At 41.1% G+C, this 15,224-nt stretch overlaps 1 protein-coding gene across 8 annotated transcripts in view; it reads right to left on the reverse strand.

Moving 5' to 3' along the window:
• Positions 1 to 211: 211 nt before the first annotated feature.
• The window catches only part of LOC129186697 (von Willebrand factor A domain-containing protein 1-like), a 49,351-nt gene continuing 34,338 nt past the window's right edge, over positions 212 to 15,224 (reverse strand). For 2 of the 8 annotated variants that reach the window (XM_054785195.1, XM_054785198.1), the window contains 7 exons: positions 9,567 to 9,603; positions 9,385 to 9,420; positions 9,167 to 9,305; positions 3,723 to 4,256; positions 3,378 to 3,656; positions 1,802 to 2,077; positions 213 to 876 (listed from right to left, as the gene is read on the reverse strand). In XM_054785195.1, the coding sequence (XP_054641170.1) occupies positions 602 to 876; positions 1,802 to 2,077; positions 3,378 to 3,656; positions 3,723 to 4,256; positions 9,167 to 9,278 (1,476 nt within the window). In that variant the 5' untranslated portion in view covers positions 9,279 to 9,305; positions 9,385 to 9,420; positions 9,567 to 9,603 and the 3' untranslated portion in view covers positions 213 to 601. Of the gene's footprint in view, positions 877 to 1,801; positions 2,078 to 3,377; positions 3,657 to 3,722; positions 4,257 to 9,166; positions 9,306 to 9,384; positions 9,604 to 15,224 lie in introns of all 8 variants that reach the window. The other 6 variants (XM_054785196.1, XM_054785199.1, XM_054785192.1 and 3 more) reach the window with 4 other exon arrangements.

Consider the following 15,224-nt stretch of genomic DNA (forward strand, 5'->3'; position numbering starts at 1 on the left):
TTTTGACTTGGACTTTCACGGCTTCCCTCTATCACGATTTATCCAAGTATCTTCATGAAAAAAAACAAGCTACGAGCTAAGAATGGCTTGCAGGTTACACTTTGGCTACACTGGTGTAACTTGACCCCTGTAATGTCTATCAACACCCACTAGATGGTGCCATAATCAACCAAACGCCAGAGCAATAACAGCAAAAAGCAATAATTCTTTTTCAAATTTTTATTAACTTTTGTCATCACTTTCCTTTTCCTTCATCGCTACATACGTGTAATATTATATTATACATAATATAATATATAATATTATAATAACACACCTAAACAAACTTTTAATGACAAATGTAAACAGGTAAATGATTGTAAGTGTTGTTATAAACAAAGCATGAATGAATGATCAGTAACAGCTGAGACATGGAGAAGGGGTAGGATGGAATACGATCCGCTTCTTCCTACTCCTTTTCGGGCATGTTGAATTGTGCAAGTGTAAACATGTGTAAACATGTGAAACAAACGTGTTCTCTTTTTACGTTTATGCTTTTGCTGCAGATAAAACTGATCGACCAAACACACGAAAATAAAAGAAAGGGAGCGATCGGGTACTGCTAACCTCTTTGGTTGTCTGTCGTGCAGCATACGCCCTCTCCTCGACCCCACCCGTACACTGGAGACACACACACTCGGCTGCTCGGCGCGAGGTGTGCCAGTCGCGTGGAACGAGAGGACGGCGGCAGGTACGTGGAAGAGACGCCGTCCCCGCTCTCCCAGTTAAGCCAGTAGCCTCTCACGCCCTGCTGGGGGGCCTTCCACTCTACCTGCACCTCCTGGTGCTCCAATGACGTCAGCTGAAGGTCGGCGAGGGCAGGAGGAGCTGCTGCTGCTGATGATACATGACTGACGTTATTCCAAAACCTGCACAAAGGCTAACTGAAGTGGTGATACTCAAGTCATGGGACAAGAAGATTAATTAATTTGATTAATTTGTTTCTTTACTACCAAAGAATTTTTAGACACTGAATTTAGGTAACTGATTTTTTTGCATTTTTATTTTTGTGAACTGAACTTTTTTTTTTTTGCATCAAATTGTACCAAAAACGTAACTGAAAATAAAAAATGTAATTAATCATGTTATAATAAATAATAAAAATAATATAGCTATTATAAGTCAAAAAATATGAATCAATTAATATATCTAAGTAAAAATAATAATAAACAAATTTCAAGTCAAGTTAATTAAAATTCATTTCAAATTTATAATTAAATGAATCTTAAAAATTCATAAACAAAATACGCGTGTTTAAAACTTAATTTAAAAAAAATACGGCGTTTAAAAATTCCGTTTATAAAACTAAGTTCATAAAAATTCAGTGTAAAAAAAGAGCCGGTGCACAGTATGTATGCTGTTTTCGGAACTGGGCTACTGGCTGGAGCTTGTGGGTTGCGTGCCTGGAGGGCGGCGAGGCGTACGGTCGTGTTCAGTGGTCAAAATGCGTGCTTGTTGGTCACTCTCCGGGAGGGGAGGGCACTGATGTAATAATATTTTTTTCTAATATTCTCGTGATAGACCAGCAAAGTCCCAAAGACTAGTGGCTCGCAATCGACGGCTTGGGGACCCCTGCTGTTGTTTAGTAAACTACATGTCAAAACACATGCATTTTGCTTACACACTTTTACTCAATAAAATTGTCAGCATAAAAAAATTAATTCACAAAATTCAAACAAAAAAAATTCAGTTCAATAAATCCAGTGTTGAAAAAATGTTGGTAATAAAAAAACAAATTCACCTTCATAACAAATTTACACACCTTCTTGAGTGCACGCTTTCACGGACATGGCTCTTTCTTTCCCGTCCTCGTACAAAGCACTGACTGTGACCAGGTACTGAGTCCCTGGCTCCAGGCCGGTAAGCACAGTCGAGTTCTGATGGCTCCGTAGCGTCACTCTTTGCACCGCTCCACTAGGAATGGCTCCGTATTCCACTGTGTACCTCTGGACCCGAGCTGGCTGCAGGGGACCCCAGCTCACTCGGGTCTGATGGGGGCCGGAGTCTGACACTGAGACCACAGCAGGGCTTAGAACATCTGGTGTAAAAAGAGGTGACGTGAAAGAACACCGCTGAATGAACCAGAACATCTCAAAGTAGAGTTTTTATGCCCCTTTATAAAAAAGTTTGGAAAGACAGCTTGTCTTATATTCAGGGTCTAAAGATTTATATTTGCAAAACAACAGGTGGCTCCCCAAGTGGGTCTGACCTTTACTTCCTGTCACTCACACACACAGCTGGAGATATGCAGCCTTGACACAGACACCAACCAAAAAGTGTCTTATAGGTTTTAGCAAGTTAACTAACAACAGAGGAAGAGTTATGATGCCAGTTTGAAGGTAATGGTGATCAATGATCTTTTTTTTTTTTTTTTTAGTACAATCTACCACTTCCTGTCACTCACACACACACACACACACACACACCCACACACGCACACACACACCAGTGACCTGGAGAGATGCAGCTGTGATACTGGGGCTGCACAAATACTGATCAATGAAACAGTGACATCCCTATTTCTGATATTGAAAAAGACATACCGTCGTCCCTCGTGATTCCAACATCACACACTCACTCTATTGCGATTTTGTCTAAAATTTATTAAATGATCGCTGGAATTAGTTTGAAAGTGGTGGCAACAAAACACACTTGCACACCTCAAACATAACCACCCGACCCAAAAAACTACACATCGGGATGCAGAGCTGAGACTGAGACGTTTGACTGGCAAAGTAAATACAAATGGAACAGAGCAAAAGAGCGTAATTCAACACATCGCTCAAGAAATGCTGATCTTTGATACCGTTGAAAAGCCAGCATTTCCAGAAATGCTGCAAACATTTGAAAGACAGTATGAATTGCCTGTGAGAAAATACATGTCAATTAAAAGAAATATTGCATGAAACATATTATATATTATCATAACATTAGAGGTTTATTTGGTCTCAGAAAATGTTGACAATATTATTGTTTACCGTCACTTTGTGGGACAGTAAACATTTGAAAATGCACCTGCCTCGTTTTCTGACTCGGTTAAATGAAAAAGTTTGTTTGCCGAGTCATATTCTTTCATTGAACTTTTCTTAGAATTCATGTAAAAATCGCGTCTCGTCTCGTGGACCCGATCTCGTGCACCGTCTCGTCTCGTGAGCTGGGCGTCTCATAATTACTGCAGAAATTGCATGTGAAACCGAATAAATGAATGGAGGACTATAGTGGCTATTAGTACATCCTAGCATGTGGTAGCAACTCCCAAATACGTCCCTCAAGACTGTGTGTTAGTATCACAGCTGATTGGATCTAATAAATTCTACAGCCTTTTTACATCATCTCACCAGGAAGCGTGGTGAAGATCACAGTGAGGGTGCTGAAAAGCCTCCGGTTGGACTCAGGCCGCAGGAAGGCGGAGTAGGTGGTCTCAGGCTGCAGGTCGGTGAGCTCCACCTGGCTTGATTCGCCCGAAAGGAAGCGTCTTGCCTCTGTTTGCGTATTCTCTTTGTCGTGATACCACAGCTCATAGAAACCGCTGTGACTGCTCAAAACAGGGCGCCACTGCAGCACGGCGCTGTGGGATGTGACACGAACCGCACGCAGTCGCTCTGCTCGAATGATTTCTACAAAGAAAACACACATGAGAATGAATGCCGAGGTTGGAAACTTCAACTATGGCGCTCACATACTGATGATGGCCTCCCGCAGGTCTTCTGTGATGATGTCCATGTTGTCTATGTCCACCGAGTACAGGTGGGACTCCACAGGAGGGGAAACCGCACGCTGCAACACATGGAAGTTGCCGTGCACCGTCGACACAATCAACACAAAAACCCCCCGCTCCTTCAGCTGGGCGATGGGCTCGTCCACCTCGCCCAGCTCCACGCCATCAGTCAGCCAGAGGAGAACCTTGGGCAAACGTGTGTCTGTCAGGACACGCTGAGCCACCCGCAGTGCCGCCTCGGTGTTGGTGTCCCCCTGCAGCTGTTTGACCCCCAGCAGAGCTTTCTGCAGACTTTCCTGTTTGCTGTGCACATCCAGGCCAAACTCCAGGTTTGGGTGGGTTCCCACCTGCAGAAGCCCCACTCTCACATGGTCACGACCCAGCGAGAAGGGGCGGAGGAGCTTGGCGGTGAAGCGCAGGAGACGTGAGAACTCGTAGTTGGCCACGCTGCCCGAAGAGTCCAGCAGCAGGAGAATGTCCCCCTCACAGCAGTGTAGCACTGGACACAAGACAGAAGAAAGGATCGTGTTTCTATCCCATACCAAGATGTACCGTCTCAATGGACAATAGCACACAAATGAAACTTGGATATACTTTAGAGTAGTCAGTGTACACTGCAAAAACAGCCACACTTGACAGAAGCCCAAATTATATTCAAATGAGATAATTTCTCTTATTTCAAGCAAAACACACTGGAGAAGGCAAAATGTGCTTGGCTAGAATTCTTAACTCTACAATACTTTTCTTGTGACTTTTAAGAATATAATCGGCAAGTTGTTCTTAATCACACAGCGAGATTTAAGTAAAAGTACAACATGGACAACTTCTAGAGTCTCAAATGAACCTATCATGCATTTTGGTGGAAGGTGGAAGGAAACCAGAGTACAGAGAGAACACCCACGCGGGGAGCGTGCAGGTTCCGCACAAAAAGGTGTTTTTGACGTTTCTCGCTGCCTCATCGCGAGGTCAGCATGCTATCCACTCGGCCACCGTGCAGCTAACATCTCTTCTTGTCGGCATGTTAGTGATGTTGGTTCCTTCCTCACCGGACTGAGCTTTTCAACAAGCATGAAGCAAATTACATGGTTGGAACTTTTTTTTTTTTTTTTTTTTAAGTGTGATTATATCTAAAATTCACTTAATTTAGGAAAACCAATTTTCATAAAACTCTTTTTTGGCATAATTTGCATGTAAATTCACTAGTTTTAAGATTTACAAACTAGATAAAAAGAGAGTAATATTTTCTTGAATGAACTGTAGTAATTTTACACATATGGTATACACAGATGTTATGACGAGATACTAAGATACAAAATCTTGGTACGCTCTATGAAATTGGCTGTGCAGCCTTCACATTGATCCGAAATCAGCAAATCTTTAAGAAATGGTTGCTTAAAATGGGACTTTTTCAAACACAATTATCTTACAAGTCACTTGTGTTGCCAGCGATTTAGACAATAATGGCTGTGATTGATTAAAAGTAAATTAAAAATGAAGCATTTTCAAGCATTAAAACGGCGAAATGAAATGAAATACAAATACAGTCGTCCCTCATTTATCTTGGTTAATTGGTTCCAGACCAGACCGTGATGAGCAAATTTCCAGATTACTTCTTCAAAAAAGAATCTTTTCATAGTTATGACATAAAAAACCTGTTTATGACTTTCTAAATATGGTTTTTAACATTATTAGAGCCCTCTAGATATGAAATAACACCCTATAATCACTTTTCCAGTCCTATTACCCATTAAAGTAGATATAATCAGAGAAAATAAGCCATTTAAGACGTAAATAAAACTTGTGCCCGCGTGTGTCACTGTAAATGTCTTCCCTAGAGCAGTGGCCTCCAACCTTTCTGGGCCCACGCACCGGAGGGGGTCGTACATTATAGCGACCTAATTTATCCATCTAAGACAGGAACAACATCAAATTAAAAGCAGAGAATGAAAAGAGACGCAGCATTTGGAACCAAATTGGAGGCGAAAGTAAAACAGGAAAAATGCAGTACTGTATAGTATCTGTGCAGCACAGGAGAAAGTTAGATGGTGCGTTCAAGGACTGTCGAACAAAGTGGGACGGGTTGGCCCTCACAACAAACAACATAAACATGCAAAACTGTCGGACATCTAACTGTACATTATTTTTGGAATAAATTAACGGCCCATATTTCCAAAATTGATGTGCATTTTCATCAAATGAAATGTCGTTATTTATGTATCCTTCAGATGCGTGGAGGCCAGGACGTGATGTTGAGGGTTATGGCCCCAGCAGTAACCCGTGTTATAATTATGACTATTATGTTATTATTATTGTGCCTGATGTGAGATCATTTAAACCTGCAATAAATGCCTGTTGTTCTGGCGATCAAGTCTGGAGCTTGTCTCTTCAAACAATTACTGACACCCAGTGACCAATGTAGAATACTACATTCACAATTACAATGCGTCATCTGCATTGTATTTGTATTTTACTTTATTTATTTAGTTAATTAGCCATAAATAGCTATTTTTATGCTTGAAAATGCTTAATTTAGGCAAAAAGTTGCTTAAATATGCATATATATATATATATATATATATATATATATACTGTATATACTGACTGTATAGTATACTGTATATACAGTATATATACAGTATATATACAGTATTTAAATATATACTGTATTACTGACTGTATAGGGCATTCAGAAGACGCGCTGAAAGATGTTGTGTTAATGTTGGGTGAAACACACAAGCACCAGAGTTGATTGCCGGGACAACAGGCATTTATTGCAGGTTTCAATGAGCTCAAGCGCAGGCACAATAATCCCTAACACGGGCTAATGTTGCGGCCGTAACCCACGACAAGCTAAAACCCAACTGTGAACCCCCTGTGGCACTTCCTGTCCACCCCCCACTCAGCTCCTCAAGTACCAGAACACATTTACAGCAATTATTTCCTCCTATTATGTCTACTATTTTGGATAATATGAGTGTAAAGGTGACTATAGGGGTGTTATTTCATGTCTAGAAGGCTCTAATCATGTCAAAAAATATTCCATTTATAAATTCACTTATCATGGAGATTCACTTATTCACTGGAACCAATTAACCGTGATAAATAAGGGATTACTGTATTGCCCTTGGAGAAGATATAATCAAATGGTGTAAAAATTGATCTCATACATTCACACTAACGATTTGTGGAATTCACATTTTCCAAAGTAAGGTCAAAATAGGATGGAAAGGAGGCAGAAGAGAGCTACCAAAGGAAGTAAGTGTCTTCCCCATGCACAAAATGCTGTTATATGTTGGACAGAAGCAGCTGAAGTGGGGTAAAAAAAAACAAAAAACAGAGCCCCAGACAAAACACATGAGAAACACAGATGAGGGTTGTTTAGAACAACTCCTCTTGGCTTGGCAGAGACGCGTGGACGGAATGTGGCATCTTTGCATTCATCCAAAATTGTGTTAGTGTGTCTTGATGAGAAGATGGATTACTCTCAAGAGAGAACGTTTGCTTGTCTTCCTCGCACAACAGCTGACCAGCAAGCTACAGACAAGAGAAGCAGGTGTGAGCAACAGCAGCGGACAGCCTCCCTCCACATGCATCAAAGCAAAAGCGCCGGAAAAGCAACTCATTATTTTAAGTGTCACGCTGCCATAAAAGGCCAAGTGTTTCTCTGTCGGGTGTTCAAAGATGTTTTTATTGAAAATATGACCTGAAATAAGAAAGAGCTGGGGTAGGATGCTGCAACACATCTAGTAGACTGGATTGATATGCAGTCAAACCTTGGTTCTCCTAGAAACATTACACCAGCCCTCTAGACATGAAATAACACCCCTAGAACATTATTAGAATAACCCATAATTAGGCATAATAAGCCATTTAAGACATAAATAAGACTCATGCTTGTGTGTGTTGCTGTTCATGTGTTCCTGTGATAGGGGAGCTGAGCAGGGGGTGGACAGGAAGTGACGTTGGGGGTTCAGAGTTGAGTTTTAGCTTGGCGTGGGTTATGGCGGTAACAATAGCCCGTGTTAGGGATTATCGTGCCTGTTGTGAAATCATTCAAACCTGCAGTAAATGTCTGGTGCTTGTGTGTCGCACCGAACACTACGGTAACATTACTGACACCTAGTGAGCAGCGTAGAATACTACATATGATCCACAACGTCTTTGAATGCGTTTTCTGAATGCCTTATATTTGTATTTGACTTCATTTAGTCATTTCTGGCAAAAAAAACATGTAAAATTTGCTTAAATAGGAATACAGTCAATATCTCGGTTCGATTATCGCTCTCTCACTATATCGCCATTTTTCAGAAATGAATGAATTAATAAATGATGGCTGTTTTATGGTAGAATATGGTCTATTATTAGTCAAAACATATGCAAATACAAGTGATATGTAGTATTCTGGCCACTAGGCGGCAGTGATGACACAAAATATTGAGACATTAGCTTACATTACATTACCTTAACACTGCATGAAGTCAGCCATGACATGATAGCGTGAAGAAATGTATGGTAAGTTTTTGGCTTCTTAAGTTTAGAAGAAATTAATTCGAGACTAGGAGGTTGGCTCGCTAGCTCCCTAGCTTGCTAGCTAGGGGCCGTCTCGAGTCCTTGCAGCATAAGAGTTGCAATGTGGTGTAAACAAAGAAGAACAAGAGTCTCTACAGGGCTCTAATAATGTTAAAAAGCATCTTTACAAAGTCATAAACACGATTCTAAATCCTGTATCGCTGAAATTCCTTTAACGGTCTGGAACCAATTAAAACACTATAAATGAAGGACGACTGTGTTTTTGTGTAATAATAGGCCGTATTCAACCACAAAACTACATGATTTATTAATGAATATATTTCTGAAAAAACATGACAAAGATGACTGTATTTACAATTCAGCATCCGCAACCCAGCACATTTGTGGATTTTTGAACAAAAATATATTTTGAAATTATTCTTTATTTAAGCGTATTTAATTATTATTTTTCATTATTATAATAATATTATTTATTTATGTATTTATTTGCAGCTTATCTTAAGTAGTTAATTATTTGGAAATATGCGATCATAAAGCATAAAATGTCAGCATAGTAGATAAACATGTAATAATACTGAAAATGTCACTTTTTGACTCGCTATTACTGTCTTCCAAAGTAATAGGTACACATAGGTACACAGCATAGGTACACCTGCACAGTCTAATAACATCCAGTACAAAAAACTGTACAAAAAAAACAACTGCGTCATTGTTTTGTATATTACTGTAATTCTATTATAGCTACTATTTTCTTATTTTGTCATGAAGCTAAATAACCTTAATGATACAAACGGTATTGTGCAGTGCAGTAGTACAACAGTACAGTACAGTAATAAACACATTGTTAGCGTGGGTGTCTGGATAGGGGCGTCTTCTCACCTGTGTCAGGTAACACAACAACCTGCAAGCCGCCCCGCTGCAGAAACATCGCCCACAGAAAAACAACACAACCGTGTAAAAAAATCCTCTTCATCCTCCCGCGGGGAAGCATTCAAAGACGCCACAACATGGTCAGAAGCTGCAAGACAAGAAAGTCAAACCACCAAACTGTTCTTGTTCATTTCTGTGCAAGCGTTGAACGCACGCAGTCATTTTACCTTCCTCATCCTCCTCCAACTCCTCCTCCTCCCCTCCTTCAGGCAATCAGGAGATCACATCATTGGTGTGATATCGGAGAACATTTGAAGGTGCTTCAACTTGTAACAAGCTCGCCACGGGTCATGACACACACGCACACACAAGCGCAGATTTCATTAGAATGTGTATTTGTCATACTTACAAAGTACTGTGGCGGCTCGTTAGTCATCCCCCGCCATCTAAAATGACAGAAAAGATTAGGACCATGCTGAGTGATGCTGTCACCACACTGGAATATCACCTTGAAAGCTTGTACTACTTGAAGTTTCTCCAAAATTTGCTGGAAAAATATGCATCAAAAGTCCCTCTAAAGGAGCCATTTCAGTGAAGTCATTGTTACTTATTGGGAGTCCAGGGTAGGATTTGCTGACTTTACATAGCTTTGTATTTATCTTTATATCTCCCTTTGTTTCCAGCACAACCTCGTGTGTGTGAGCGTACAGTTATTCGTTCATTTTGATATTGTGTGTTAACACACTGGACCTAAAATCATGCCTAAAATTTTGAAAAAGGTTCTCCTCCCATTCCGTGTGGAAGTGGTAAGTTTTTAGCCTAAGTTTAGAACAAATACATCTGAGGCTAGCTGGTTAGTGTGCTCACTTGTAGGCCTGTCACGATAACAAATTTTGCTGGTCGGTAATTGTGCTACAAATTATTGGCGATAAGCGATTTTATCAAAAAACTTTTTTAGACCATTTTTTCAATAATTGTCATGAGGTGTACTGCACATTTGAACCACTAGATGGTACTCAAGTATGGTGTACGGTGTGCCTGTGTGAGACATTAGCTTGACACAGAAGTTGCCTGTACCTATGTTTTTGCAATGTAGCCAGCGACACTGGTCGTGAGAGCGCACCATTTTGCACTGTTTTGTTTATATTTGCCCACCAAACGCCTCAGTAAGCGTTACTGTCGCCACAAAGTCATCGATATTTTGTCCGTGTCGGTCGTCTGTGTTCATGCGCTCACCGCGTTCATTCTGTTTAAAACCAAAATATTCCCACGTTGTGGCTGTCAGATGTGGCATTCGCCTCAAAAATGATCGCTTCTGCGCCTTCTTAATGTGAGCGTGTGCTGCCTCATGAAGCTAACTGCTAAACCCTCTGTATCCACTCACTAGTAGCCCCGCCTCCACAAAAAGGCTGAACGAGATGAGGGCTCACTCTCTGTGTTCATTCCACTATAGAACCAATGCACACAGACAGATGAAGCGTGAACCTCTGGTCATCCAGCCTGTGTGGCACAGAGAGACGAGCAGATGAAGCACACGCATACATACACATGTCAATTTATCGAGGGCGTCATAATTATCGACCTGTTTTTTTTTTTTTAATCGTTAGATTAATCGATTTATCGATTATCGTGACAGGCCTACTCGCTTGCTAGCTAGTCCCTGCAGCATAAGAGTTGAGCAATGTGTTGCAAATAAAGAATAATAGGAGTGTAAAAGTGACTGTGTGCCTGAAAGCATATTTAGAAAGTCATAAACTGGATTCCATTCCATTTATTAACATTGAATCCTATATTTCATTTCATATTTCCTATATTTGAATCTGTTTTCAGTGTCTTAAATCAACCACAAGAACGTCAGCGAAAAGCTCAAACAAGCCAATTTTAGACAAACAAATTACCATTCTAAGCACAATAACTTACCGTAAATGAGCAAACGTCAAAAACAAGAAAGCAGTCCTAGAGCGGTGTACGTCATTAAAAAAAACCCACCAGTGGGACAAACTTAGCACCGTTTGAAAGCTAACACTCTGTCCATCATTCCTCTACCACTACAACTCACTGAACAAGCAGCTTCATTTAGTATTCCTTAGAGTAAGTCTCACAGTCTCCCCAGGACCATCTACGTAACCCAGGCGCAGGCAAATTATCGCCGCATCAGGCCCGCCAAATGTCTTAATCCGGCCCACCGGGCATTTCCAAATGACTTTTTAAGAAACACTTAACATCAAAACTGTAGCTGGCAACACGACTTGCACTGCTACTGTGGCATGCGTGAGTCGCACAGGAAGTAGTGAGATGCAATCTGTAGCTTGTACAAAAAAGCACACACGTGACGCACAATGTAAACTACCTACTGCACCATGCGGGCATACGAATAAACGCACAAAATTACGCCCATATATTCCCGCTGCAAGGTATGCTGGGTAGCTTGTGGCACTCTCTCTCCCAACACGTCGGCGTGTTTGTCGAATTTACACACAGAGAGACGATCCAATGTTTTATCATTCTCAGTTCATACTGCTATTGCCACAGGACTAACCAGCATTCCTTGCGGGCTCTTGTGTGTAAATAACAGTTTTAGTTGCATGTTATGTTTAGTGCTTAGAGTAGTTGTTTATTACCCATGCAGTAGCAGTGGTTGATATGATGTTTGATGTTGATGTTATTTCGTTATACTGTAAGTATGTCGAATAAAGGCTTTAGGATTCACCGTCTATACAATAGCATGTGCAGCGCTGTTGTTGTTCTCCCTTCCTGATGCAGAGGAATGAAATGATAACGCATCAGGTCTCTTAAAGACGACACGTCTGCTGGAGTCTGCCTCTCCGCTGTGGTAAACAAACTCTTTTGCTTACATACCAGGCCTCTATGTTTTCTACTCACGTAAGCAACAGGTTCAATAATCTCAAAATCAATCCCGGGGTTTTCGGCGAGACATCAGTCGATAACATGTGCTGCTCAACTGGAAGATCTTGTCTTTTTTCCTCATGGTGGTTTTGAGATAATTCGAAGTGTTGTTTTGCATGTACCGTTCAGTATATGCAAAAGGGTTAAATAACCACTTGGAGATTGAGGTCCCTGTTGGAGACCGGCATTTGTTTTAAAGGTCTCCTATGATGCAAAGTTGGCTTTTTAATGATGATCTAGCAGTAATAATGTTTCCATAGAGTCTGCTTATGAGCACCAAACGTGATAAAATACGCCTTCTAAAAAAAAAAAAGATGCGTTTTGTGAGGTCAGATTTTTTTGAGAAGGCGTTTTTGTAATGGGAATGTATTAATCCTTTGAACGCATATTGTTTTGGGAAGCCAACCTCTTTACTTAAAAGACCCCAGCAGAAATCTGACCAGACCTGGACTTAGGAGACCAAGTGGGGCGGTAAGTCGCTGTTAGTCGCAGCACCGCATCATCTGCAAAAAGCAGAGGGCCCTAACATTTGTGTCCTCCTGTCCCACTCTTTCATGTTATGTTGTTGTATGTGCAAAGTGCACAGTAGCGTTTCTTGGAGACACACACACTGTCGGAGGCAGCCGTGGACAAACACAGCTCATTAGCATTGAAGCTACAGACACACTAAAAGCACATATAATGTCTAAAATCACCAGTAAACCAGAAATTATGCCAATTTCAGTGTAAAGTGTCTCAAAGCATGTGTCGCGTGGTGGCGCCCAGACTTCCAGGTGTGTGTTTGACTCTGGAGGCTGTAAAATACAGCTTCAGCTCCAGGTCCTACCGCTTCCGCTGTGTTCCACTTAGGGTGGTGCCATTGTAGACGAGCTTTCTCTCCAGTTGCAGTCGTCACTTCAATCGCTTATTTGTGATGTCAGCCATCAGCTCTAATTGTGCAGCATGTGTGCCAATGCTCCTTTTACAAGCTGTTAATAGCAGGGCTGTGAAAGGAACATTATACACATGTAGCCCCAAGACATAAAAACTATCAGCATAAACGATGCTTCACTGTGTGTAGGACGGATGAACACGCGTTAATGAGGCTGGCAAAGTGAACGTGCACACAAATATGTCAGCAACAACACTGATCATATATCATCTCCAGTAATACAGTAATACTACAGACTAGATATTACAGCATAGCAGCGGTTTTATCAGAACAATCAGCACAGTATTCCTCAATAAAAGAAGACAAAACATCTTTTAAAAAATTTTAGGCGGAACTCCTTCCACTGACACGAGTGTCCCATGGTTGACAACTCCTATTTTGTGATTGATTGCCTGAACTGTGACCCTTATCCAATATTGCTGTGCTTGCAATACTACTGAACAACACACAAAGTGACACCATTTTTTTGGTCTGAGCTCCTTAGAAAAGGGGTGTTTCACAAGTGACGTCGGCAAAGGCGCTAAACGCCTAGCAAACAAACCCTTCAAGAGGCAGCTCCTTGACTTTGTTCGGTATATTTTTCATCAAAATAGCAGGTATGCCAAAACGTTGTGTTGCCGCTGGCTGTTCACGGTGTCCGAGTGATACTGCAAGTTTGTTTTCTTTTCCAAAAGACGAAGGTTTAAGACTGCGGCGAATGAAGCAAGTACACAGACAAGGGACAACTGGACCGCCGCATCGCGTTCATTTCACTGACGACTGCTATGAAGGAACACCTTTACAAGAAGCATTTGGCTTGAAAGTGCGGCGTAAACGCATTTTGGATGCTAGGATGCTATTCCTGATGCTACGCTACGCAGGAAAAAGGAGGAGAAGGACGTCAAAGTTGCCACAGAACAGAGTAAGTCGTGTCTTATTTCCATCCAGTATTCTAAACACTATGCCACCATAGCCACAAGCATTCAAAGCATTATACATGTTAGAAAACATATTTTCACTGCGATATGTCCACGGTGGCGACAAACTACACGATAAAAAAGGCTCTAAAGACCCCTTTACGCTCATTAAGAAGCCGATTTAAAGGAATAATTGAAGGATAAGCAACTCCAAGGTAATTTACACTTGCATGTGTTTGTCATCGTACACCTCCACATCACACACTGTATAGTCCCATCGTCGGTGGTTTGAATAAATACGGCTTAATTGCTTCTGCAAGTTCTCCATTTTATCTCCAGATGTTTCTTCCACCTCAAAAACGATTGAAATAATCTTTGCTGTCATCACTGTAAACATCTTCTGTCTCGTCCATCCGCTCCTGTTAGTTTACTGTGCCTAAGATGACACTTCCGGAAAACAGCACTTTTCTGCGGCGGTCAGTGAACACTTCTCTCGCCACGTATTATAAATGTAATTTCTACGAATTTACCGTTTGCTTTCCAAAAACTAACAACGTAGAACATAATTACAAACAATATAGGACATATTTGAGCAAAGTTGATAAATCATGTCAGTGAACCTTTAAACATTACAGTGTTTAGGTTCACTCTTTGCATTGTTTAGGGCAGGGGTGTCCAAACTTTTTTCCAGCAGGGGCCACATAGTTTAGCCGGGTTTAGGGCTTTATGGTGCAAAGCAAGGTCCATAAAGACATGCTTGGATGATTTTGGTGTGGAGGAACTTACACAGAACCTTGATTAAAACGCCCTCTGGGGTGGACCGAACAGAGACGGTCAGCCAGACAGCCCTCACTCAGGTCCGACATCAGAATGAAAGCTTTCCTTCCACTTTCACTTCCTTTATGACCAAATACTTTTGTCTATTCAGTCATAGAGCCCAGTTTTCATCGTAAATTTTCACTCAAATTTGGCCTCGGCTTTTGTGCTGAAGCGCCCGAACAAAGCAGGTGCAGATTCATCGTCTGTGGCTTTTTTTTTGAGTGTGACTGCTAAATAACTCACCATGGGGCCAAAGAAACTTGCGTGTGCCAGCAATTTCATAAAGAAGGGGAGAAACTCTGGAATTCAAAGTCCAAGTCCATTCATAATTTGTAATTATTTTGCATTGTTTTCTGCATGTAAACCTAAACATAACCTAAACCAAATTATTCTACATCTATTCTATATTGTATTTTTGTTCACGTTTTTGTATTAATTGTATTTACATTATTTCCTACGGTAAAAATTGCCTCGGTTATCGTATGTTTCGGTTTCTGTCAAACCTTTTGGAACG

The sequence above is a fragment of the Dunckerocampus dactyliophorus genome, chromosome 8, assembly GCF_027744805.1.
Source record: "Dunckerocampus dactyliophorus isolate RoL2022-P2 chromosome 8, RoL_Ddac_1.1, whole genome shotgun sequence".
In the NCBI taxonomy this organism is placed as follows: domain Eukaryota; kingdom Metazoa; phylum Chordata; class Actinopteri; order Syngnathiformes; family Syngnathidae; genus Dunckerocampus; species Dunckerocampus dactyliophorus.